Source organism: Trichosurus vulpecula, chromosome 8 (genome assembly GCF_011100635.1).
Source record: "Trichosurus vulpecula isolate mTriVul1 chromosome 8, mTriVul1.pri, whole genome shotgun sequence".
Taxonomy (NCBI): Eukaryota; Metazoa; Chordata; class Mammalia; order Diprotodontia; family Phalangeridae; genus Trichosurus; species Trichosurus vulpecula.
Window position 1 is genome coordinate 37,445,858 of NC_050580.1, and position 23,393 is coordinate 37,469,250.

At 37.4% G+C, this 23,393-nt stretch overlaps 1 protein-coding gene across 4 annotated transcripts in view; it reads left to right on the top strand.

Annotated features, from left to right (window-relative positions):
- MORF4L1 (mortality factor 4 like 1) overlaps positions 1 to 21,491 on the top strand; it is a 40,850-nt gene extending 19,359 nt beyond the window's left edge. For 2 of the 4 annotated variants that reach the window (XM_036735115.1, XM_036735117.1), the window contains 8 exons: positions 1,281 to 1,337; positions 7,612 to 7,637; positions 9,116 to 9,204; positions 10,348 to 10,449; positions 17,721 to 17,809; positions 19,249 to 19,421; positions 19,801 to 19,885; positions 20,792 to 21,491. In XM_036735115.1, coding sequence (XP_036591010.1) covers positions 1,281 to 1,337; positions 7,612 to 7,637; positions 9,116 to 9,204; positions 10,348 to 10,449; positions 17,721 to 17,809; positions 19,249 to 19,421; positions 19,801 to 19,885; positions 20,792 to 20,876 — 706 coding nt within the window. In that variant the 3' untranslated portion in view covers positions 20,877 to 21,491. The remainder of the gene's footprint in view (positions 1 to 1,280; positions 1,338 to 7,611; positions 7,638 to 9,115; positions 9,205 to 10,347; positions 10,450 to 17,720; positions 17,810 to 19,248; positions 19,422 to 19,800; positions 19,886 to 20,791) is intronic. The other 2 variants (XM_036735116.1, XM_036735118.1) reach the window with 1 other exon arrangement.
- Positions 21,492 to 23,393: the final 1,902 nt, after the last annotated feature.

A 23,393-nucleotide genomic window follows, 5' to 3' on the forward strand; every position in this document is an offset into this window, starting at 1 on the left:
CCATTTCAAAATTCATTGTAAGTTTTTCATGTAACTTCCAATTCTCAGTTTTTCAGGCATGCACAGTTCTTGTGTTTACCATTTTTTGGTTGAGTTTTAAAAAGGTGGTTTTATTTAATAAGGCTGCTATTCTATAATTATGTAGCTACCTTCCTTCAGAACTTCCTACTTATCAAAGGACCAAACTTCATGTTCTAAGCTATGTCTTTTCCCAGAGAAATTAGTGCCATATTTTTAAAATTGAAAGAATTGGTGGTATGGTTCATCACATCCTGTTCTTAGAATTGCAGAATTAAAATTGAAAATGCAGTTGATGCATGTTAGAGCATTTCATTTAAGTTGGTTCATTTTGAAGTTATAAATAATGTACAACTAGTTTTGTATTTTGACTTTTAAAAAGATTTATCTTTTATTTGTAAGAAGATAAGTGGTGGTATTTTTTTGTTTTTCTTAAAATAGGAGTATTAACTGGTGGTCTTTAGTCACTAGGTACTCTTAACTACTATTTAGTTGGTATTTAATAGGTTTCCTTTGTTGCATGTATTAACATTTTAGTGATTTGGTTCTTTGGGAAATTAGTCTATGTAGTAGCATGCAATAAGAGTGGTAGTAAATGAGATTTAAAAATGCAGTAAGCTTCTGACTCTTGAAATGTAACATAAAGTAATGCTTTGATTTACATCAAGTTCTTTAAGGACTGTCAGTTAAACCTGGGATAGAAATGTAAAGGAAATTTTAAAGAAATAATCTCTTTACTAAATAAAGACTTAGGAATTCAGAGATTTTGCATTTTATCCCTGGGATTACTATGTAATATTCAATTGAATAGTAAGTGCCTACTATATGATATGTATTTTTAAATTAGAATATAAAATATTTAGTGGAGTCTCAGCCACTAAAATATAAAGATCATTATTAAGAAAATCTACAAAGTGAAGCTTCCTTATAATACTTTGGGGGAAGAATTTGAGTTTGTTGAAGCTTACACATGGGGTAAATACTTTAAGGCTTATGTTGTTTTAGGCCCCCTTTGCTGAGACTATTAGAAACAAGTTAAGTGCTGTGAAATATAAGATTGGAGTACATTATAATGAAGTTTCACTGCATTAAGGTTAATTTGAAGACACACCCATATACAGCTAAGTTCTTTCATGGAGGTCATATGGAAATAGCTTCCATTTAAGAAAAGTTTTGGTTTATTTTGGAAAGTAAGGTTCATTTCTTTGAAGACTATACATCAGGTCTGACACTCTGTCCTTACCATAACCCATTGTGCCTAGACTTTTTCAGAACAGATGGATCACTCGCTGTTTGGAGACCTCTGCAATATCAATGCGGTGAGTTAAGGATGGATTGTCATACCAGATTTTCATCCTGATACCCATGTTCCCTTGTTTTTGTAGGTATAATAAGAGTATTCTTAATCATGCATAATAGAAGTCTTTTAGGCTTTGTTTTGGATTTTATCATTGATAACTTTGTTCGGTTGGATGTACTAGTACTCGGATTTTTTTTTTAAAGTTTAGGAAATAATTGCTTGAGTTTTACTGAGTAGTCTTTGCTCATTTTATTACTTTTGGAAACTTTTGCATCTCTCTTTTTTAAAAATATAAATGTAATTATTAGTAAACTAAATTGTCAACTGTTCATACATATTTTCCTTATGTAGCTCTCCAAAAGATCAAAGATTAAAGTTAAGAATAAGTTATAGTAACAGTGACCTAAAGGCCTCATTAAAATTTCACATATAAGTTAGTTTCACTTAGAAACTGAATCATAATGACCAGTGTTATCTGTAGTCAAAAGGTATACATGGAGCATTTCTCTTTTTTGCTCACAGTTGGTCTTTATTTTAAGTAGCAAACTGAGGTCAGTAATCTGATTCATAGTTTAACTCTACCTGTGTCAGGTTCAATTTTGAATCATTACAAATGTTCTTTCTTTGATGAAATAAGTTCATCATCCATAAAGTATCGGCATATACCATCATTATAAATTATTGACTGGATTCTATTACTTACGTCCCAAACGTCTTGTGAAGTTACTGTTAGTAAATTAATGATCTGGGTCTAGAACTAAAGAAGCAAAAAAGTGAGTCCAAATGCTGCATTTGCAATGAAGGCCTTTCCTTCCTTGTGAACTTTACATTTTTTGATGCCATCACATTCATTAAAATGAGGTTGAGAACCCTGGGCTTGGGTTTTTTTTTTTTTGTTTATTACACAGTAACTTAAGTGTATATAGCACTTTAATGGTTTACAAATTGCTTTTCATGGCTAGTTTTGCCCTCTAATATAGCATTGTTTTACGTTATACAAATTGCTTTTCATGGCTAGTTTTGCCCTCTAATATAGCATTGTTTTACGTTATAGACTGTTTGTTCTTAAAAATAAGAAACTTAAACATTTTCAGTCTGCTCAGTATAGTAAGGTGTTTATAAGAGTTTTTTACTTCCCAAATGAATAGTTATATAAACTGTAAGGGACATGGGACACTTAATAATTGTCTTATTACATTAATTTTATGAATACTTTGTAAAACATTTTAAAATGTCTTTAGGTGGTGTACTTATGAGCCTGATATCTATAGTTTTTCGTTATAATTTGTGTCTTCAATACCTGGCCTGCTGTAAGAACTACATAATTTTTGCCTGTGTGTTTTCTTGGTGCCTTACTTCCTTTCTATCTGGTTCACTTTTCAATAATGGCCTGTCCAACTTTGTTTATTGAATTCTCTTTTCTTATCCTTGCCACCTAATCTGGCCTCAAGTATCCTACTGAATTATCTCAACAGCTTTCATACTTTACTAGTTATTCCTGTTCTTTATATTTGTGAAAGCACATTTTCCAACTAACTCTCTCTTCATTGTGTTCATTCACCTGTCATCATTAACTTTTTTCTGTTTTCCTTTTTTAAACAATCATAATATTTTAGAGTTTGCAGGGACACTAGAGATCTTCTAGTCCAAGCTTCTCATCTTACATGTGAGGAAACTGAGGCCCAGAGAGGTTGTTACTTACCCAAGATCACAAGATTTTTCCATGGTGCTGTAGGTGGGAGTCTTGAGATATATGATGTAAAGGTTTTTTAAAGACAGGGGATGTAATATAGGGATGAAACAGGTAGGTATAGAGACAAAAGGGTATAGTTTTGGTGGTTATATCTCTTGAGTTGTCTGACTTAAGAACTCATGGTAGCTTGAATATATGATCCCTGGTACTTTCTTGTGATCTTTTGAGACACAGATGGTACCTATCCTGCCTTTCTACTCTGGTAGATGCCTCAGTTAAAGGAATGGGGAAAAGAGTATCCCCCAGGGGCCATTGTAGCTTGACCCTGAAAGAGTGCTGAGGAAATACCAGGAATCAGGTGTTCTGGCTGAAGGCTTGGGTGTGTTTGTGTTTAGGATACCTTGAATTAAATTTTGGGATCCCTACTTAAGCATTTGGTAATTTGAAAAAAGTAGCCGTGGATACTTTTTCAAGTTGAAAATGCTATGTGAAAACCGTATGGTAAATTGCAAGAACTTTGGAGGGCTTCGGGATTTGTTTGATGATTGGGAGGAATACAAACTTTCTATATTTGGAAATCTTTCATACTTTATAACAATACATTTCAGTTTTGCTGAAATCAGAGCATTTCTATAGATTTTTTTATGGGAAGAATTGAAGACTTCCTTTTTGTAGCTTAACAAACCAACAAAAAAATCTCTTAAAAGCCTAGGATGTGGAATGGATTCTCTGGTTAGCATAATGAAACGCATGTTATTTCTCATACTGGTAGCCTTTTAATGCTTGATGTTTTTAGAGGTTTGTATAGAAAGGAGGAAACAGACAAAGGGGAGTTAAGTAATAAACTTTTCCATTAGGAAACAGGATTACATGTTTATTATGTACGTTATGTAGAAGAATCTCACATTTTTATTTAAATTTGAATAATTTAAAACTATCTTCCCCTCCTTTTACCCATGGATTAACTGGACTATTCGTGAAGATAGTGATCCATAATCAGTGATTCAGAGTACATTTGTTTTCTTTTCAGGTCCTTCTGAATTCATGAAGTTTGACTAGGCTAGGATGTCCTTGTAGCAGGGGTGATTTGACAGGATTGTTAGGCTCACATTTGCAACTGGTGGTTAAGAGTTTAGATTCTCTCTTTGCAGGCTGCAAAACATGGTATCTTATCAGCTGATCCTGAATACAGATGCATATAATCAGAGCACAATAGATTTAGAACCAAGGGTATCATGGGCACCAGACATCTGGCCCAGTCCCTTTGTTTTACATATGAAAAAGCCAAGGGCTAGAGAGACTAAGAGACTCTCCCAGAGCCACCCAGGTCATGTTAAGTTTGTGATATGAACAGTCCTCAGGCTCAGAACCCAGTGTTCCTCTGGGCCACACTGCTTTCCAGTTTTTTACATTGTCTCATAAAATACTCTGCCCATTAGTAAGACTAATAGCTGACAGAGTGTTTTAAGATTTACAAAATGCTTTATATTCACTGTCTTATTAGTTCTTCACAACAGCAAAAGCCTTATAAGATAGTGACCACAGGTTTTATTTACAGATGAGGAAATTGAGGCTTAAAGGTCATACCGCTAGTCAGTATCAGAGGTGGGATTGGTGCCCACGCTTCTCTAGACTCCTGAATCTAGTACCCCGTCTAAAATATCTACATCGTGTCCTAAATGCTTACTATCTAGTAATCATTTCCTTCTTAGTGAGTCTGAGCCAACATGTGTGGCACCATCTGGATTAACATTTGTTGTATCCCCACTCTATAATTTCTTTAGTGGAATAGAGAATTTAAAATAGAAACAGTGACCGGGAGGCATTGAGTAATTACGAAAGTAACTGATTTGTGGAATCTCTTGCCTATGCCCAGAAATTACCATGCACTCATTGCTGTTGGAATAAAGGTATATGACACTTGCTCACTGTGTATGGTTGGTATGACTAAGCTTGTAAATGACTGGATGAAGCAAGATTATGGATAATTTGGAGGTCCTTGATCTCTAGAACTAGCAGGTGATCTCTCAGCTGTACCTTTGTGATTTTTATGAGTGGGAATAAGGTAATTGGTCTCCACTGGATAGAGCTTCTCTGTGAGACTGCCCCTTCTTTTCATATACCTTGGGGAAAAAAGACTGAAGAAGTTAATTTTTGATCTGTGCCAGGTAACCGACTCAGAATATTAGAGTGGGAAGAGACCTTACAGTGTACTCCAACACCCTTATTTTAACACATGAAAAAACTTGAGCTTTGATAGAATAAATTTACTAAATTTTAAGTTTAAATTACAGTAATAGCCTGCCAACCTAGAACACTTGATAATCACAGGGTACATTAAGTTGTTTGCTTCTCATAGCCCCCACCCACATGAGGGCAGAGAGAATGAGCAGCATTCCCCTCCTTTTACAGAAGAGGGAATGGAGACTTAGGTTAAGTGACTTGCCCTGCTAACACATGACAGAACTGGGAATCAAGCCCAAGTCTTAGAATTCCAAATTTAGTGTTCTTTCCACTGTGTGCCTGCTGATTATGTAAGTGGAAAAAAAATATGTATGTGTGTATGTATATGTGTATATATATATATAGTATATATTTTATATATATATATGCTTATGAATGAAAGAATTTTATATTTGAAATTTGGGTTTCAAAGACTTCTTTTATGCAGTAATAAAAAAAAAGTCCATTTTCTGGCCCGTCACAAGACTTGAACATTCATTATAAATAGGTCATTCCACAAATCACTTGGGTGCAATTACTGTGGGCTTGATATGAATGACTTTTGAAGTCTCTTCCCACTGTAGGAGCTAAGTTCCTAAAAGAAAAAATTTTTTTCATTCTTTAAAGACCCTATTTAATAACAGTTATCTTTGAAACTGTACAAAGAGGCACTTGGGACAAGTAAATTTGAATTGTAATGCTAATCAAATTACTGTTATATTTTCTCTAACCACAGTTAACATTTGTTAATTGAACATTTTCTGTGTCAGAGTTTCTTAACTTGCAGTCTAGGAACTTGTTTTTAAAAAATATTTTGATAACTGTTTTGTTGTAATTGATTTCTGTTGCCATCCTGTGTATTTTATTTAATGCTTTTAAAAACATGCAGAGAAGAGATTCTTAGGCTTTAAGTGGACTATTAAGAAAGGTCCATGACACAAAAAAGGGTAAGAACTCTTCTGCCTTGTTCTATTTTGATGAAAACTAATAGAAGATAAGTCCATTTTAACTTCTTTGGATATCCTGATATATGGGTCTTTTTCTTAATATTTCAATACTTCAGAATATTCAGGGACCCAGGATTTATTCTTCTTGCCAGTCCCTCCTTTGGTACCCCCATCACCTACAAAACAGGATAGGCAGATCCCATGCTTTTGCTGTCCCTTAGTAGGTATTGGCCTTCAGAAGACATGGACTTTTCTGGCATGGATTCTTTTTTGCATGTAGCTGTTAAGCTCGTTTTATGGTGACAGAGCCATATTCTCTCAGCCTTTCTGGGGTGGATAGAACCTCACCCCTCATGGAGCCTTTGAGAAGCCAGGGTCCTTTCTTGGCTGTGATGAAGCGTTGGAGGAGGTTTTGGTTAATACCAGAGGTAATTTACATGGGGGTTCTATAGACAGATAGTCTTTCCCATTTGATGATAAATAACATTTATGTAATGTTGTAAGGATCACAAAAAGTGCTTTATGTATGTAATTTCATCCAATCCTTACAACAGCCCTGTGAGGGCAGTGTACTACACATTTATCTTCATTTTACAGATGAAGAAACTGAGACTCAGGTTAAATGTTACCCAGCTGCTAGGTGTCAGACTCTTAAGTCCGGTACTCATCAAGTGCCCATTCTGCTTTTGGTGCAGTATAAATGGAAGACTGTAGGTTAAACAAAGGGAAAAAAGTAGATTGGTGGTATGTTGTGTCTAAACTGGGGCTCCATGAAATTGTGCACTGTGAGGTTGGTGTCCAGGGACTTGTCTCCTACAGAGCCATTGAACCCAAAAGAAATTTGGCTCAGAGGAGTGCAGTGAGAAATGGACAAGACAAAACCCTTGATGCAGCTGCTCGCATTAACATGACCCAAAATCTCGTTTTTGCCACCTAATGTTAAGAGCTTTTAATTTAGAATTAGAAATAAAGTTATATGTAAAAGCATTAAAGCATCACTTATGTCATTGTGAAACCAGCCTGTTTTCCATGGAAAAGGTTATTGTGATAGTTGCTTTCCTCTGTTTTAGATGGGACAAATAATACAACTGGTTTTAATGATTGAATCTTGAAATATTCATGTTAAACAGTGACTCCCATGGAAGAAAAGCTAAGTGTTTTTATGGCAGCCTCCTTGGATTTCTTCTTGCTCACCCTTTGGGAGATGATGTGAATTCATCCAGCTGTTCATGTAGCTCTTTGGGTCTGAACAGGAGAACATCCTTATATTCCTGTTTCCTTTGCTGGTATTGTCATTGCTGCACTAACTGACCATCAAGATTGAGTAAAGTGAAGGGAATGACGTTTTTCTTTAAATTAGGAAATAACATTTTACTTAAATTAATTTCTTGTTTCTTCTCTTCTGCTCTCTTCTCCTCCCCACCCTCCAGGAAAACCAAAAAGAACAAACAGAAAAGTAAGGACATTAATTTTCTTCCTTAAGACTTTATTTTCATTTTATTAGAAACCTAAAATTTAAATTCGTTGTTTCAGTTGAATTTGTCATTAAGTTATTGTAACGGAGTAACAGTGTTCATTGTGAATACGGCACATTTTACATATGACAGGAAATAATTTTGTTTGAAAGGTATCTTTTAAACATTTTGATAAAGGTCATTTCATTATAATGCGCCAAGTTTTGAACAGGGTGTTCATAGAACTCCACTAGCTTAAGACTTGGAAACTCATAATTTTATGTGCTACTTCTTAATTTAATTTGCCTGGTTCGTTGTTTAAGCGAGAGAGCTTATCTTAGTTTCTTTTCCTTGACCTTATTGCAAAGTATATTGCTCTTGTCCTTCCTCCAACTCATTTCAACTATGAAGAATACAAATCAACGTATTAGAAAAAGTATTTCTTTGGAAGAAAGTTTGGAAACCAAAACATAGCTACAACTTTTCTGTCACTTTCACTGGTTGACTGTAATTGGGAAAGAGGCTAGTCCTTAATGCTGACATTCTCCAATGCTTGTCCTTCACCTGCTTTTCTTGTGTGTATGCTTACTCTGCTTTGATAACATAACTGCCATAGCTTTGATTTCCATGCAGATGACTCCCAGATCAGTATGTCTAGCCATAACTTCTCTCTGGGGCTTCAGATTTGCATCCCAAGCTCACTATAGGTTATTTCCACCTACCATTTACACCAACCAGATGACAAATTTCACGTGTCCCAAATGGAATAACTTCTTTCTGCCAAAAGTCTGTTTTATCTTCTTTCAACCACTTAACCAGTCAACATGTTTGAAACCTTAGTACTGTCTTTGTCTTTTTCTTCTCTTCTGCTCTGTCTATAATCGGTTATCCAAGTGTTATCCCCCAACATGTCCCACTCATGCCTTGCTTTCTAGTCCTACTGCTGCAAATTTAAGATACTACTGTATTACATCCAGCCACCATTATTGTAGCAGTCTCTTTAATTCATCTTTCTAATTTATTCTCTTTTCTCCTCAAATTTGAGGATAGGGAAATATTTAAAACAGCTCTTCCTTTTCACCTAGCACAGTTATTAAGAAGTGCTTGTTGAAGCTGCTGAAAATGGTTATTAGAGAAAATGGGCCTTAATTATAAATCAATAATCTGGATTTTTTGGATTTCATATCTGTTAAATGGAGTTAATGATCTTTGTCTAAGAGATTTAATGAGTCCCAGGAAGGTAAACATATAAATACAAGATGCTAAGATCATTACATTTTGCTTGTGTTAGTTGAGTAGTAGAAGAGATACATTACCGTTTTTTAGCTTGACTTTGAGTAACTGCTATGGACATAACATAAAATGGGTTGGAAAATTGAAAAAATCTGTTAATTGAATGACATTTTGTTTAAAGTGGTAAGTGTTTTATTAGCAGAATGTTTGTTAAAATCATTTTATATTCTTTATTTTTTCCTTTTAGCTCCTGGAATTGGAGAGGGTAGTAGTACCAGCGAGACACCTCAACCACCACGGAAAAAAAGGGCCCGAGTGGATCCAACAGTTGAAAGTGTATGGTTTTTTTTTTTCCCCCATTGATTTTAAATTACATACAAATATACATCCATGTTTCTCTATGGTGTGCATCTAGGATGCAGAATTCTAAAAGTCCAAAAAGTTTTTTTTTTGACAGCATCAAAGTATTATCATAGATTCATTATGTAGTTAGTATTTGAAAATCGAGTACCTCATTGTGCTTTTAATTCATAAATGGCCATTGTAGCTAGTTGTCTGATGTCAAGTTGAATTTCTTAAAGCTTAAAACCACTTTTGCTTCTATTTTAAAATGGAAATTCATTCACCAAGCTAACTCCTTGCCAGAAACTCTGTAGCTGAGATATGATACCTATGTGTATTTGGCTGACTACTTTTTTACTTTTTTTGTGAAGTGGCTGTACCTACATCTTTTTGCTTTGCTTTCAAGACATTTGATAGCTCAGCTATGCACAAATAGATAACCTGACAGACCTTTTGTTCTAGCTGAGTAAATGGATCATATTTAACCTGGCCAGTAATTCTGTATCATGAAAAACATTGTGAAATACTTCATCTTATTGTGTGTATTTATAAATGTTAGTTTACATAGTTCTTTTGTAATTAATATTTTGAAATTATTTTGAAGTGTCTAATACTGTCTGCTAAATATAGATATATACATATATTTTATTGTTTTTGGTAAACCACGTATTGTGAACTTGATAATGATACTAATACAGTTTCCATGTTTGAATTAAAATTGTAAATTGTAAGTAGTGATATAGGCTAGAAATTGCTGTCTGTAGGCAATTACTCCAGTCTTAACTAGGATTCATATTGTAGTTAGTATTTAAGGGTGTATATATATTTCTTAGTGATTGAAATGTCACCAATAAACATGAAACTTCAGATCTATATTTAAAATAATTCTAAGATTTAAGGATCTAAGTTACAAGTTTTACCTGAAAAGGTTTTTTCCCCACTCTGATTAGGAATAAAGTTTTTTCTCAAAGTAGCTGGGCTCCTTAGTTTCATTTGAAATTTTTGAAGTGATACTACCATTCAAGTATTTAAATATATTGTATAACTCGATCGTTTTTAGGTGCTAGAAAAATCGTGTTTTAGGTCTTTTTTTTTTTATATGAAGAAAATATTCTTTATTGTTTGTTTGTTAATCAGGAAGAAACATTTATGAACAGAGTTGAAGTTAAAGTAAAGATTCCTGAAGAGCTGAAACCTTGGCTTGTTGATGATTGGGATTTGATTACCAGACAAAAACAGGTACTTTTTCTGTTAAGAGAATTCATCCTTTACTAGGAATATTAATTATTTGTGCTTGTCTCAAAATAGGTTAGTGGCAATTGTCGCTGTCATGAATATAAATAAGAAAGGTGTATTTAGGTATTAGCAAGTCTGTCATTCTGTGAAAAAACATTTATGTAGTTTTTTTTTTGGCTTTCCTGTCCAGTATTGACTTCTAAAAATTATGTAAGAGGGTGGTAGTGAGAATAGCCTATGAAGACCACCTAACTATAGAATTTACATTTAGCCATTTTGTTGGCACTTGGCCCTTTAGAGTTAACCTCTTATAGGTGATCCGGTGCTATTTGTTTGTAAGTAATGATAAAATTAACATACAGCATTTATGAAGAGCATAAATAAATGAATGGTTTATTTTGTGCCAGCAGATGGACTCTTCTTTTGATTTTTCCTTTTATACACTTGGTTCTTTATTTAGTACACGGTTGACTTAAGAAAACTTGACTTTCTTTTAGACTTCATTGGTACTTAAGCCATCTGTATATCAGATGTAGTAAAAAAGTAATTAGGGACAGGGAATAGGAACTGGACCTGTGATTTTCTCCCGGTTTGGGCAATTGCAGGGTGAGCAGACTTACTCTACCACCTTATGGCATCTTCTTCACAATTTATAAGATTAGAGAATTGCCTTAAGTAGAGGTGTAAGACATATGGGACCACTCTTGTGTGTAGGCTAAACCAGATTAAAATTTAATTGGGAAATATTTAACCAAATAAATAAAAAGCAGTAGAACTGAGAATGTTAATGTGTGGTTTTCTCAGTTGGTATGTGGTGGACAGGGATCCTTACATACATACACTGATACTATTGGTGTTGCGTGCCACTGGCCTAGAGCATTTAGGATTTTGGGATTACATAGCTACTGTGTTCCAGAAGAATTCCTAATCCTTCACTAACTTTAATGATGACTACATTAATGACACTCATGTCATAATTTGTTTTTTTTAAGTATCTTTTTGTTTTTACATAACCTTAGTTTCTAAATACATCCTTTCCTTTTCCCAAACCAGAGTCATCCCTTATAACAAAAAATAAATGAAAGAAAGGTCCACAAAACTTAGCTAGCTGTGGGTGAAGGCTTATTGTATTTGCCATGGGCCTCCTCATTTCATCATTTTTATGATGCCATAATGTCTTACCAAGATCTCATCTGGGCCAGTCAGCTTTAGGTTATTGAATTAGGGGAGACTGCCCCTTTAGGAAGTGGAACCTCTTTCAATTCTCTGCCCACCAAACCTTGGCAGTATTAAGGGGGCTCAAATAACTGAGCAAGGTTGGTAATAGTGTATTGAACTCCTTTCAAGGTAAAAACAAACTACCCTTGACCGGTCTCGGCTGTGAGGATAGAGGAAATGGTATTGGTGAGGTCAGTAACTTCAAGACATGGCTGCAACAACCGGCTGAACAACTTTATTCAGCTCTTTATCACCTATTTGGAATCAGCAGGTGCTATATAATGAGGCACTTTAGCCTCCCTTAACTCCATTACCAGAGAGGAGATAACTTTGACACATCCCAGCTCTGGGACCATGTTGTTGAATATTGCTGTTTCATGCAACTCCAGTGGCTACCATTTTGAAAGCTCTGCTTTCAACAGCTAACATACATGCTACCACAAGCTCTCTTGCAGTTAGACCCCTTTGTAATATCCATCCTCCTCCTGGTTAGCCAACAATTGAGACCCAGACAGGTTCTTCTACCCACCTTCACCTGAGCAAGAGAGCTCTTTTCCTTGGTGGTCTTGTGCCCTGCCCCTTTCCCCCCGAACAAAACAAGACAACCGCTGATGGTCCATTAAGGTCCCTGATGCAATATGTGCCTGCATACATATCTGGCAGCCCCTTATGTGAAGTAATGTGATGTGTCGCTGTGCCCCTTTCTCCATATCCCAGTGGCTCAGTCATATGACTTGTAGTTCCTGTGAGGCCTGATTTTTGGGGAATCTTGACTCTGCAGGAACTTGTCAAAAAAAATCCTCCAAGTTAACTAGGATTTTTAGGAAGTGTTATAAATTTAAGTGTGGCAAAAGATTTTCACTGCTCTGGTCCTGGATATTCTTATGGATACCCCCAATAGGCTGATTATTAGTCGTTTTGTCTGTCTGCTCCATGTTTTTTCCTGACAGAAAAAGCGTTATCTCTCTCTTGCCACTAAAGTAGTGGCTGTTCCTCTTCCCTTGGGGCAGCCAGGTGTCACAATGGGTAGAGCACAGGACCTAGAGTCAGGAAGACCTGAGTTCAAATTTGGCTTCAGACACTTACTAGCTGTGTGACCCTGGGCAAGTCACTTCACCCTGTTTGTCTCAATTTCCTCATCTCTAAAATGAACTGGAGAAGGAAATGGCAAACCACCCCAGTATCTCTGCTGAGAAAACCCCAGATGGGGTCATGAAGAGTTGAATGTGACTGAAAGACAAACCACCTCTTCTTATCCCCATTGCCCCCTTTTTTGTGGATAGCTGTATTTATTAGGATAGCTGCTGGGACTACCCCAGGCTTGTTCTGACACTTCACCATTTGTTTTGCCCAAGCCTGTATGGTGGTCTGGAAGAGAAGACCCAGAGCTAAAGCTCATTTCTATTCAAGTGAGGTTCTGTCCAAAAGGCAAGATCCTACCCTACCTGAAAGAGGTGGCAGTAGGGATCAGGGAATTGTAGGGCCATAAGTCTATTCCGTTTAACCAACTCGTCCTTCCTTGGCTGTTTACCCTCATCTTTGTGAGGACAAGTATGCCAAACTCCCTGTCTTAGCCATCTAAAAAGGGACAAAGTGTCAAATTTAATCTGGTTCCTAGCTGGCTCAGCTGGCCTTCCAAGAGCAAATTATCTGTGAACTCTCCAAGTAGGTGCAACTCCTAAAAGTATTGGGTACGTGTGAACAAATTTGACTTTCTTACTTTCGTTGGATTTGTCACTTTCTCCATCATAGTTACTGTAGTGTGACCCCATCCTGTGGTAGAGTAGTAATAACATAATAACAGCTCACTTTATAGACCTTCAAAGTTTGCAGAGTGCTTTATTTACATTTATATTTCATCGACAGGAAGCCAGGCATTAATGGTTGTTTCCTTTACCAATCTTCTATGGAAAAAAAAAAACAAACCATAAACTAGTTGATTAGTTTTGAAAAAATCAGTCAGTTCCATGGAAGACTAAGGTCAAACTAGTGATCATTTAACACTGTGTAGAGAAATCCAGTGGATTGATTTGCCTTTCTCTTTTCCTTTCCTTTCCTTTCTCCCTTTCCCTAAGATACATAACTTTTTGATTTGTTCCTTTATATTAAAGGACAGATGCAGATTATAATAATTGCATATGGAAGTTTGGTTTATGTAAATTAGCCCTTTCTTATCCACTTTGGTCACTCTTCCTCCTCCCCTCCCTCCCTCAGGCTGTAGAACTATGTGACTTTAGTTACCTTGGATTGAAGGATAGGCGTGTGTGTGTGTGTGTGTGTGTGTGTGTGTGTGTGTGTGTGTGACAGACACATACAGTTACTGAATTTCATATAAAATTTGGTAAATCAGAAGACACTATGTTCATTTAGTGATAGGCCTGCTCTTATTAAGCAGTAGCATTCATTTAGAAAGTAAGTTCATTTGTAAAATTTAGAGGAAGATGGGTGATGAGCAGTATCACTTCCTAAAGCAGGAGCACTAGAGTACAAAACCAGTTTAAAGAATGCTTATTAAGTGACCCAACTAAGCAAAATCATCACAAAGACACTTAAGGGTGAAAATGCAAGGGAGGAAACATGTAGATGAAAACGGGAAAGATCTGCAAACATTTTTATCACTTTTTTTTTAAACCATCCAGGACAGTTTGGTGGGGTGGATAGATAGGCATTGGACTTGGTGTCAGGGAGACCTAGCAAGGTCCTTAGCCTCTTTGGGCCTCCGGGTCTTCACCTATAAAGTGAGGGGTCTTTAGTGGCCCTTCCAGCTGTAAATCTATGGTCCTGTGACAGTAGAACCTCAGTCTTGGATGGGTTTTGAGGGGAGGTAGAAATGGTCCTGAGAACAGAAATGGGCAGAAGGTCTGGATGAGACCAAATGTACAGAAAGGAGACTTGTCCTGGAAATAGCACAGTGGTGACAACTTCAAAGCATAGAGTCGCATGGTGTATGGATGAAGAGAAAGATACCAGAGGCCTGGTAAAATCCTAAGAAACCCCCCATCTGCTGACCTGTGTGCTTACTTGGCAGTCACCCCAGAATTTCTGAGAATTATCTATTCACATCTACTGAGGGTTTCCTCAGTGAGGGCAGTAATGGGGAACAGGCAGGCCTTCACAAATACTATTCCACAATAGTCTGCATCTTTACAATCATGTAACTGAATGAAAGAGGTACAGAATACACAGTCCTTTTCTGCTTATTGTTGGTCATAAGAAAATAGACTTCTGATTTGGTAGAGTAAAATTCTGCCTTAAAAGATTACTTGTAACATCTATACATAAAAATTCTTAAATTCCTTAAAGCAGCACAGTGAACTTTGTTTTATGACCCTCTGATCATAAAGATCAGGTGAGAAATAATACAGGAAGTCTTCTACACTCACCAGAGGTGCTTGTCACTCTCAGAGAGGAAATCCAGTAGAATCCCAAATTGAAGAGGGCTTCTCTTTGTGAATGGTGTGATGGTTCTGTCAAGCCCCTGAACATTGCAGAGCCTCCTGGAAGAGACCTGGAACCCCTAAAAATAAAATCCCTGGCTTAACCAGTCACACAAGGAAAGTTGAGTAGATGGAGCTTGTCTGTGGTGCAAGTTAGGACATGCAGTTCATGTGAGAACTTGGCAAGCTTATCCATCAGTATAAATATCACGGACAGGCGGTAGAAATGGATCAGTGTATTAATCAGGAGGAAGCCAGCAGGCCAGATTGTTTGCAGGAAATTCCAGAACTTTTTTTAATGACCTCAGACTTCCCCTAGAAACAAAGATTCATCTTTTTAACAGTGAAATTCTCTGGGTATTGTTTGATAGTCACAGAATGCAGCAATCTCCAATGAACTAAAAGTGAGTGTCTCCACAAAGAGAAGTGGAGGCACATAGTTGATGTGAATGGGCTGTAGCAGAAACAAGTAAAGCACCTGGAAGAATTGGAGTAAAGGGTACCAGCCAAATTAAAAAAGAATATGGGCAGGGCACCAGACGAGGGGAGGACAACAGGTAAACAGCCCAGGGCACATGGATGAGACAGTATCTTTCAGAGTATGTTGGAGATGTTGAGTTGACGTGTCATAGTTTCATGTGCTGAATCAGTCCTTTAATACTGATGTTGGGTGAGGAGTAACATCTACTTAGTAGGCTTACAACCTGTCAAACTCATGCTGTCTTCAGTTAATGATTGAGGGAGAAATGACTCATGTAGCCCACAGGATAGATGTGGAAGGTGGCCCCTCCCTGTGATTTCACTGTTGTGTGGAGCTCCTCCCAACCCAACTGAGTGAACCAGTGCAGTTCAGCAACTTGTCTGTATCTTAAAGAGTCCTTGCGGGGGCCCTGAGGCTAATTGACTTCCCCAGGTTTTCATGGTAGGTTTGTGTCAGAGGCAGGACTGGACCCCTGACTTCAGGCCTGGCCCCCTATTCATGTTGCCACACTTCGGGTCCAGCTGTTGCAGCGTGTTAATAAAAGGAATGTTAAAAGTCATCTGTGATGGAATTCTATTCTATTTGTGATAAAAACACATTGTTGAAGAGCACTTTAAAATGGCAGGAATGCTTGTAGAGAAAGGGATGCTTGTAGAGAATTCAGATTAAGCAAAGTTTTGAATACCAAAAAACTAGTAAATGATTTATTTTTGATTATTGTAACTTGGTACACAGTTTTGTTTTGTTTAGTGGCAAGGCAGTGATTCTTTATTTTTTTAATTTTTAATTTTAATTTTTATTTTTAGTTTGCAACACATGGTTCTACATAATTTTGAGTTCCAGATTTTCTTCCCTCCTTCCCCCCTTCCCTCCCCAAGACGGTATGGAATCCCATGTAACTTCGCATTGAATTAATTTACACACAAGTCAAGTTGTGGAGAAGAATTATGACCAATGGAATAAATCATGAGAAAGAAGAAACAGAACCAAAAAAAGACCCCAAAACCACAACCCAACAACAAATACAGAAGAGAGGAAAAAAAAGGGGGGGGGAGAAAAAGGCGAGCATGAAGTGTGCCTCGATCGGCATTCATACTTCATAGTTCTTTCTCTGGATGTAGATAGCATTCTGCATCGTGAGTCCTTTGGAGCTGTCTCTGCATGTTGTGTTGCTGAGAAGAGCAAAGTCTGTCAGTGTTAGTCATCACAGAATCCTTATATCTGTGGTTGTGTATAATGTTCTCCTGGCTCTGCTCCGCTCACTCAGCATTATGTCGTGAAGGTTTCTCCAGGTTGTTATGAAGTCTGCATCATCCCCATTTTTTATGGCACAATAGTATTCCATCACCTTCATATACCATAGCTTGTTCAGCTGTTCCCCAATTGATGGGCATCCCTTTGATTTCCAATTCTTAACTACCACAAAAAGATGTACTTTTGTATATATGGGTCCTTTTCCCACTTGTGTGATCTCTTTGGGATACAACCCTAGAAGTGGTATTGCTGGGTCAAAGGGTATGAACATTTCTATAGCCCTTTGGGCATAGTTCCAAATTGCTCTCCAAAATGGCTGGATCAGTTCATAACTCCACCAGCAATGTAACAATGTTCAGGGCAGTAATTCTTTTGATTCCCCTTTTTTATAATTGTATTTTAGGAAACTTAAATCTTTTAAGAGTTACTGTTTTTCCTGTAAAAATAAAGCACGTCTTTGTTTTGAAGGAACCTTTTTTACCTCACTCAGTCCATTGCTTTCAGGAGTATAAGAGAATAGTGTTATTGTCTTATAATTGTCCAGCAGAGTTTGATATAGAGGTTATGAGAAAAAAATCTTAGTAGATTTATGTAGTTTAGTTGTTTGTTGGTCCAAAATAGAAATCTTCCATATATTAGGGCTAGGATGTAGTTACCCTATTCTTTGTGTTAAAACTGAGGGCCAGAATAGGCCCCAGGGTATCATCATCTTTGCCACTGTAGTCTACACAGACTTGGTCAACAGATTATGAACATTTTTAAAAGCTTTACTATTCCTGTCTTGTAATGACCTTCATTTGAGTTTTAATGCCTTAAAGCCACTGTTATTTTTTTTTTTAAATGAGTAAGACTGCTGGTATTGAACTACATTTTGGTTTTTGTAGCTTTTTTATCTTCCTGCCAAGAAGAATGTGGACTCAATTCTAGAAGATTATGCGAGTTACAAGAAATCACGTGGAAACACAGATAACAAGTAAGCATGTTCTGTTTTCTTAAGGGATTAAAATGACTTTAACCAAAAAGCTCCTTTTAGAAGTGCTAGATATACTTTTTATTCAATAAATACAGCTTTATGGCTTCTATTTCTAATTTATATGGATCACCTGGAGTTTGTACTTAGCTTAAAAATATACATCATCAGAGACTAGCCACTTAGTATGTTCTACATTTGAAACTGAGCTGGACCCTTCTTTTTTAATGAGCTCCTCTGCTCCCATTCTTTCCTAATACCTGTTCCAGTAATGAACTTAACCGCAAAAGGGCAATACTGTAAAAACATTTCATATAACTATCTAGCCCACCCAACCATATAAAATTACTTTCTGGTATGTTCTGTAGTCGCTATCCAAACTAGAGTCAGATTCAGAGACGTATAGAAATTGGAAATAAATGGAATTGGGAATTGAAACTTTAGGCTGTACAGCTGGTACAAGCTAGCTAGCCAGACTTTCATGAACTCTCTAGAAAAACATCTCCAAGTAGCTATCCTATCTTTTGTTCAGTATTTGCCCAGATTAATTTGCTTGCTACTGAATTTTATTGGTATCACTCAGTTTACTTAATTGGCAGTAGTGGGTTTCACATGGCTTAGCTATAATCTTGTTCCATGAGCACAGACTTCACCCCTGGCTTCAGCTTGTTGTGGGATGAGGTTAGTGGTTTAACTGGCCATGGAACAAAGGCTGTGGCTAATTCAGCCTATGGCCTCAGCCTTAGTAATAGCAGTACCAATGATAAGAACAACTTGAATAGTTACCAGGGATCTAGTTTTGAGAAGTGCTTTTCATGTTATTTCCTTTGATCACCAGCCTTAGTATATGGCAGACAATCGGATAGCACTGTTGGAAAAACTATCTGTGCTAGTTGATCTTAGGCTTCACTGAACTTTGTTTTTATTTCATTAGCTTTGAATATGTCTTTAAGTTCAGAAGAAAGTGAAGTCATTCGTGGAAACCTAACAATCTTAAGGTGCACCTTTTGTGCTGTAATATCTGATGCCACCTTATCTTGATGAAAGAACTATAAAATGAATTCATCATTGTTGGTTTTAATGTTGCAAAATGGAAATGCTAAGTAAATCTCAAATAGGTAAAGACAATTCTCACCAACCTAGATCCTGGAAAGGAGGTTCCAAGTTATTTTGAGATGTTCCCCTTCGGTTCTGTTAATCTGATGAAACAACGGAGGGCAGCCCCTCCTTGGGGCGGGCCAGGGCATGCACTGGTAATCCACTAGTAATGCTTTTGCGGTCTAGTTAGGAAGACATGATATAGAGAAATGAAAGATAAACTTGGGTAATCATTTGAGTGAGGCACTGTTTGACTGGGCCTAACCTGCACCGGAAGCTCTATTTCTCACATTTGGTTCCTGTCATGATGCTGGTCTCATGCTCAGGGTGGCTTTTGTTTGCAGGGAGTATGCCGTGAATGAAGTGGTAGCAGGGATCAAAGAATACTTCAATGTCATGTTGGGCACCCAGCTGCTCTACAAATTCGAGAGGCCACAGTATGCTGAGATCCTCGCCGATCACCCTGATGCACCAATGTCGCAGGTCTATGGAGCACCGCACCTGCTGCGGTTATTTGGTATGTGATCATTGTTCCCAGGCCTCTCAGACACTTCTGGCCACTTGTATTTGTGTTCCCACTGCCTGGCCCATAATAGGCACTGTGATGCTTGTTTATTTGACTGAGACTTAATGATAAATGTGAAACGATTGTCTAAAATGCATGATAGCATTCTGTTTTAGATCTCTAAAGTGTTAACAGTCATAGCCTGTAAAAGTCAGAGGTGTTGGATTTTCTAAATCCAGACCTTATGGATTTGATGTAGTTAAGCCTGAACAGCTTGAGCTTTGTTTTCAAATATAATAGGATGTTACTGTGTAGTTTTAGACTGTGGCTCTAATGGAGACTTAGCAGAGAGGACATCGATGTTAAAATTCTGTTCTTTTGTTTTAAATAGTGAGAATTGGAGCAATGCTGGCCTATACACCCCTTGATGAGAAGAGTTTGGCTTTATTGTTGAACTATTTGCATGATTTCTTAAAGTAAGTATAGTAGTGTAATTGAAGGAAGTAAGGATGGGTCTGTAATGCCAAGATTGCTGTGGCACGGAGGCACACCTGGCTGCTCATGTGGCTGTACCACTGACTGGCCTGTTCTTGGGTGGAGTCCTTCTTTCTTGACCTAATTGTCCTCATTTGCAAAATGTTGGGGTTGAACCAGATTTTCCTACAAGGTCACTTCCACCTCTAAGCTTTGATTTTAGGAACTTTGAAGTCTGTTCTTATCTCTGTGACTAGGTATTGCAGAGGTATTGACCTGCGTTGCTAGAGGGAGTCCCCTGTATTAGTGAGTTAGTGTATTAGAGCTCCAGTTCCTATCCTTATTTCAGATCTTAATTTTTAAAGTGTTTGCACATAACTTGATAAACTGCTTTTAAAGCATTGAAAGAATTCACCTTAGATATTATCGTTCTAGAAGTCTCTCTATAGTCTTTTTTGATACTTTTGATACTTCGTGTCTTACGCCAGAAACCAGTTCCACTTGTATACCTTCTGATGGCTGTTTTTTATTCAGTTTGTAGACCCATTTTTTGGGAGTCTTTAAATAGCTAAGCTATCTGAATTGTGCTTCCACAAAAGTAAATGAGGGTGAGAATAGTTAGAAAAATACTGAATGGAACAGGAAGAGACACATAGGAGAAAATGAACAAAGAGTATCTTTTCAGGGTTATAATCTTTGATGGTTAAATTGAGATCTGTATGTTAAGGATTTTTTGAACAAGGCTTTGTTTAAGGGAATCTTTAAAGGGAATAAATAATGTATAATACATATGAATATTACAGGCAGTAGGGGGAATAGGGCTGGGAGTAGCAGGCTCTACTTGTTTCTCAGAGCAGATCAAGAACCCAAGTGTCTCTTTTTAACCACAAGTTCTTTTCTTTGTTTAGATACTTGGCGAAGAATTCTTCAGCGCTATTTAGTGCCAGTGACTATGAGGTTGCCCCTCCTGAATATCATCGGAAAGCCGTCTAAGGAGTCAGTTGCTTTTTGTTCTCTTTCGGTCTCTGTTAACCTATCTATGTGTTCTATTAGTCTCTCTCTTGCACAGATATTGTACTTTAAAGTTGTGTTTATGTAAAACAGGACTGATGTTTAAATAGTTTGTTTTGTTTGAAATAGAAAGTGGGGTGCTTCAGCCCTTCCTTCCCTTTCAGAGGTGCTGCCAGCGTGTGCAAGAGCGGATCCAGAGAGTGATATGCTGTATATAGGATGTTTCAGTGTATATTTGACAAAGCTGCTTGAATTCTGGTGGTTTCATTCCTTTGACACTAAGCACTTTGATGATTCCCGTGAATGCTAAGTGACAAAACACCCTGATTCCTAGTGCCAAAGGTTTAATGCATATATAGCTCATGACTCATTCATTTGTGCTCATCTTTCTTCTTAGTGCTTGTTCCTCAAGCCTTTTTATCTTGCCCACATTGTTGAAGAATGGTGATTTGTGTTACTGTTTTCGTATTTTGATTCTAATACATATTCTAACAGTAGAAAAAAAGCATTATTGTGTATCTATGGTTTTCTGGGAAAGTTGATCTTTCAGGAGCTGTTTTACAAGTCTTGGAAATAAATCTTTTTTATTTAAAAATAGTTTGTGCTTGTGTAGTGTTTCAGATTTACAAAGTTTACTTTGTGTACTCTCTGGTATAGGTGGCTGCTGGTTTAGTGTCCATGTAAAAGCTTTGCTTCAAGTGCCAGCAAAAATCCACATTCGCCTTCCTGGTTGACTTTGTAAAAGTTGTCCTGTCACTCTGTAGGATCCACTTAATGACAGTGTCCCTGCTGCCAAAGGCTCTTTTATTTCTGTTAATTCTAAACATTTTACTTTAGCTTGTGCAGTGGCATATTTTCTGACAATCACATATTCTTCATTTTGAAGCAAACACTGTGGATAACTAAAATATTTGTTGCAGGGGCAAGGACAGTTAAATTGGGTCTCTTCAGGTTGCTATGGATACTGCAGTGCTCTAGAAAGCAGCTTTGATTTGAGAGTCTGGCTTAGAAGGATACCAAGTTTATTGGTGAGATGACAGCAGCTGTCTGGACCAGTCCTAATGAGGTTAGCTACTTTGCAGATGTCCCTTTCATAGGATCATCGGACTTACAACTACTGGAGACCTGAGAGATCATTTCGCTTTGCACTAGTCTCAGAATTGCTTCCCTAGCAGTTCTATTTGTTAAAGTCCAGCTGACCTCGCATTATTTTAATCTTCAGGAATTAGGTTGAAAATGACCTACGGAGGAGTGGTGTTGGGTGGCTCCTCTATCAAGGTGCCCTCTCCTTAAGTGAATAATAAAGAAAAATTTTTACAAAGTTAAACTTGAAGCTAAAAAATGTGATTTGAATTTGAAGAAAAATCGGTTGGTAGCTATTTACTGAGTGCTTGATGAAATGCAGGCTTTGGTACATAGGCATCAGGTAAGTTAGCAATTGGTTTAAAAGACAGGAGGGCTTGGGTTCTGTTGTGGACATGAACGAGAAAGCATTTGTTAAGTATCCTCTAGGACTTGCAAATTCCTGCAGTGTATAATTCACAGGGTTGGTCATAAGATGAAATGAAGTAATATCTGTAAATTTTGCAAACCATAAAATGTTAGGTAACATCAGTTAGAATTCAGAGGTGGGGAACCTGTGGCCCTCTAAGTCCTCAAGTGTGGCCCTTTGCTTGAACCCAAACTTAACAGAACAGGTTCCCTTAATAAAAGGATTTGTTCTGTGAAGCTTGGACTCAGCCACAAGGCTGCACCCAAGGACCTAGAAAGCCGCATGTGGCCTTGAGGCTGCAGGTTCCCTGCCCCTGAAGAGAATGATGCATAAAAATTACCCTTTATATTCTCAAAAGTGAGTGGAGAGGCTGGCCCTTATTTTTGCCCATTAGAAAACCTCCCTATCCTTCAAGGCCTTGTATAGGTGCTATATATTTTTTGGAGCCTTACCTGATAAAGTTGGAAATAAACCCTCCTTGGATCCCATGGAGCACTTTGTTCTATATTTTAACTAGAGTCATCTCTTCCTCTGGGGTTATTGGACAGTCTCATTGGACTGCTCCTGTGGCACCATATCATCTTTTTTTGGAGGGCATTGAGGTTGGTTGTCCTTCAGAATATCCATCTCTCTTCTCTTCTGGAAAGAGTCTGTCAGCTGTTCCTTCCTTGGTGTACCTCTCTAATACACTACTGTCTAATGGTGGTGGATGGCAGCCAAGTGGTGAAGTGGATGGAGGATGAACTTGGAATCTGTGCAACCCCGGACAAGTCACTAAGCATGTTTGTCTCAGTTTCTTCATCTGTAAAATGGTCATAATAGCACCTACCTCCCAGGGTCATTGTGAGGATCAAAATGGTATAATCTTTGTAAAGAACTCTGCAGCCCTTAAGTGTTATATGCATTCTAGCTATTTATAAATGTAAAATATTCTTGGGTTCAAAAAAATCTTCCCCAAAGTACAGGATTGGGGAAGCATGAGCAATTTTTTGGGAAAGATCTGGAGA